This window comes from Prenolepis imparis, unplaced genomic scaffold, assembly GCF_030444845.1.
Source record: "Prenolepis imparis isolate NDT839.2.m4 unplaced genomic scaffold, iyPreImpa1.0 SCAF_5, whole genome shotgun sequence".
Classification (NCBI taxonomy): Eukaryota; Metazoa; Arthropoda; class Insecta; order Hymenoptera; family Formicidae; genus Prenolepis; species Prenolepis imparis.
Window position 1 is genome coordinate 19939492 of NW_028141163.1, and position 4126 is coordinate 19943617.

General features: G+C 45.2%; 1 protein-coding gene across 1 annotated transcript; it reads left to right on the forward strand.

The window, feature by feature from the left end:
* The first annotated feature begins 2273 nt into the window (after positions 1 to 2273).
* Positions 2274 to 3557, forward strand: LOC145936523 (uncharacterized). The gene has a single exon (XM_083038770.1). The coding sequence runs from the start codon at positions 2274 to 2276 to the stop codon at positions 3555 to 3557; it is 1284 nt and encodes a 427-aa protein (XP_082894896.1).
* The last annotated feature ends 569 nt before the right edge of the window (positions 3558 to 4126 follow it).

Sequence of the window (4126 nt, forward strand, 5' to 3'; positions counted from 1 at the left end):
CAATGTGTTTTTTATCGTTATCACGAACAGCGTGTCGCGGACGTTTTCGTGAAATTGCATGTTTCAAAAACTCATGTATCGCTTGCAGCTCATACGATCCCTCGGGAATCGTAATTTCCGCGTCATCTTTGCCAAAGTAAAATTTATTATTCGAGGAATTCACGTTCGATATCGTGTGATAAGTCTCAAAATCCGCTAGACCGAGTTCGTATTCATCGTCGCTCAAATCTATGGCAGGAAAGTAGTTTGCCGCGAGGACGCTACTCTTTCCAGTCAACGTGAATGTCATAGACATATCGGCAAAACTGTTTAACGAATACTGAGTTAAATAATGCAATGTCCGTCTTTAAATTCACGTGTATCGACCGTTCGGAGAAACTGCAAACACAATTGTCCACAGATGCTCTGATCATAAGTTTGAACAGGTGTGTGATTGTACTGTATCTTTGTCACGTTCCACCCGAAATATTGCACCAATTCATTCGGTGGTTGAAGATTGCCAAAACTGTCGAAATATATAGCGCGATTCCCCCTCTTTGCGTACGCCACCCAATGAGTATCTGATCCTTTAGCGTTATCCAAATTTATGATGCTGCTCTCGTTTTGATATATATCACCGATAGGTAGCGAATCACGCATGAAAACACCTCTAACGTATGGAATGTGCATACGTTTTGCCAGTTGCAGCAATTGTATATTAGTAGTTTCGCCCTTTGGCATTTTTAGCATCTCTTTGACGTTTTTTTTTTTTTTCTCCTTGAAACTCCTCGTCCACGTTTGTATGGAGCGAGATACAGTCCATGACCTTCCATGGCGCGATTGTGACGTAACATCTCATGCAACTGACGTTGTGAGGCTTTTCCGTCGTTCACCATCTTTGCTACACCAGCCGCTCCACCAATCATGGATCCAAGCGCGCCCAACATTGGTAGAATTGGCAATATGCCACCGCGTTTCGATACCGGAAGTATCCGTTTCTTCGTCGTCTTTTTCTTTGTCTTCGTCTTCGTCGTCGTCTTCAGGCCCATACCGAGCTTCGTCTTGGTTTTCATCGCTGCCCAGACAGCTGTGGCGGCGGCTCTTTTACCGAGAGTCGAATCTCTCGCAATGATACGAGTTCGCGCTTTGTCGGCGAGTATCTTATCCGCCACGTGTCTCTCGGTGAGATCGTTGCTCCGAGAGTACGCAATATCGTGTTCACGGCACGCCGTGTCCAATGGGTTGATACCTCGATTGCCTCTGGCTAATCGCTTTTGTAGCCGCGTGCCCGGACCACAAAACTGATAGCCGGGGATATGGAATTCGATTGGAAGTGCGTTTATTGCGTGATTTAATAGTCCTCTACCTATTTTTTTCGCTGACATTCGCTGCAATCCTTTATCATCGACGCTGGACCGTCGATGTGCGTTCGCTGCCACGGTCGATTGTAATGTTCGAAACAGCGGCGACAGGCCTGAATCTCTGGATCCGCCTTTATGTGTTCCGGAAGCTTGTCCCACACGTAGTGGATGTGATTTTCACATTGCAGTAAAACTGCTTTTGGCACAAATTGCAGCTGTTCGGCGCTTAAACCGTGAATATCGGAAGCACTTGTTAGCAGAACAAACATTTTTTCGTTACTGAGCGATTCGTGGTTCCGCGCAGCTATAAATAGGCGTTCGATTCAATCGGGGAGTGGGAAAATGAGATTCGTGCGACAACCTTTGACGATACGCGTGACGAATTGCGACGACAGATTACGCTCGGTGGGGGACAACGCGGAGATGCGCAGACATGGTACGATGTTGCCGACTACTATACGCGCGATCATATGCGGCCCTTCGAATTGCGGTAAAACTAACGTCTTGATTAGTTTGATAGAAAGCCCGCACGGTGTTTGCTTCGAAAACGTGTACGTGTACTCAAAGTCACTGCAACAGCCGAAATATCGGTATCTAGAGAATTTTGTTGACGTCGATCGAAGAAATCGGCTACTTTACATTCTCCAATAACAGTGACGTCATTCCTCCGAGCGAGGCATGTCCAAACTCGATTTTCATCTTTGATGACGTGGCGTGTGACAAGCAAGATACGATAAGAGAGTACTTTTCAATGGGACGCCACTCGAACGTTGATTGCTTCTATCTCTGTCAGACGTACGCGAGAATACCAAAACATCTTATACGCGACAACGCGAACTTACTGATCTTGTTTAAACAGGACGGTACCAACTTGAAATACGTGTACAACGATCATGTGAATACCGACATGTCGTACGAAGATTTCAGTAAATTATGTCGTATTTGTTGGCAACAAAAGTATGGATTCCTAGTGATAGACAAGGACAGCTTGCTTACAAACGGGCGATACAGAAAAGGATTGAACGAGTTTGCGATACCGCAAAACGATTAGTCGCTGCCGATATTCTGCCGAGAAGAGTGAAACGCGAGCACTCTGCAGACATGACTGATAACCATAACATTCGCGAGCGTGAAAAGATTGCGAAGGAAATTGTGAAAACGAGCGAATCGATCCGTAAGAAACATCGTGCTTTAAAGACTGGTAAGATCGATGACGATATCGCAGTCAAGACTCACTTTAAACCTATTATCGAACCACTACAAAAGATTGTCGACAACGCGAGCTTGATCGCAGTGAAATACGAACCTGAGAGTAAAGCTGACGTGAAAATTAAAACGTTACCCGCTGTTAAGCGGTACGAGGAGGAGGAGGAAGATGCGACACCGAAAAAAAGAAAACGACCAAACACAAATCGCTCATCGACACCACGTACATCGGACGGATTTTTACTGGATGAACCACCGATAAGCTCTACACCGTCCACCTCTACACAGTCCGCGACAACGAGAATCCTACCATTTACAATACCCGAATCACTCGCAAACGAAAATGTTTTCGAAACCACAAGCAATTCACTTGAAACATCCGTTCGAAACACGTTACAAACGTCGGAAGGTCAAGAAATGTTGCGAGAGCACTTCGGACCACTGGGACAAAAATACATGGGCGCTCTCCTCGGTGGCGATAAAAAAAACGAGATCGATCACGTATATGGTGTCTATTTCGAAAAGGATGGAATGTTGCTCGGTAACAAACGATTTGACATGGATAAATATGATTCTATAATTATAGACAAAGTAAAGTACATTGGTACACCTGGATTATACGAGCTAGTCTTCAAGAGGATTCCCGATGATGTTATTTACACGGAAGACGATATGCAAAAATACAAGAGCATATTATTGGCGACGAACGCGCATAAACGCAAATATGAAGCGCAAGGTCAATTACGGAGCAACAGGGGATACAAATACAAACAAATAATCGCACCGTTGATGTCAATTGAAAAGAAAAAATCTGGAAAGGGTGTATTCATGCCTCAAGCGATGACGCTAACCGACAATAAAATCGATTACGTGCACTGGGACGACCCCAACGAGCTAGTGGATCGGGTACGATTGCTCGATGCTTCGCGCCGAGCTGGCCACAACGCTCACGACAACGAGATCCTGTCGATCTTCGAGGAACTTCGCGAAGCAGGCATTATTATAAATTAAACGGGGTCTCGGCAAAACTAATCAGTCGATCGGCGTCATTCGCATCGAAAAATGCCTATCAACAAATTTGGATTATTCGAACGGAGAAATGATGCAACTGGCACAAGCGATCATTGTGATAGATTGGTGAGAAGTTACGTGCGCGGAAACGCTCTGTGTCGTGTCGCTACAGACTATGATGCAAGATCGCGCAAGATTCGTCGTGTAGCGCAACCTGAAACTGACACTGATGCTGTCAACAAACTGTATGTGGAATCCTGCGTTAAAAGATTGATGAATCAACAGAAAGAATCAGATGAGAAGCTCGTTCGAGAAGGACGTGCGAGCAGTACAGACTGTGATAAACGAACTTCAACGTACAGCTAATGCTAACTCAAAAACGACTATCAACCTAAATGAGCAGCAGTGAACAGGTTAGGAGCGGCTATCGAACGGTTATCAAACATCTACGAAGGGTTATCGAACAGCTACGAACAATTATCGAACGGCTACGAAGGATTATCGAACTGCTATCTAACTACAATGAGTGGTAGTGGTAGTGAACGGCCTAGCAACAGCTGCGAACGAGG

Excerpts from the sequence above, each read along its gene's own strand:
- LOC145936523 (XM_083038770.1), top strand. The coding sequence starts at position 2,274 with ATGTCGTATTTGTTGGCAACAAAAGTATGGATTCCTAGTGATAGACAA.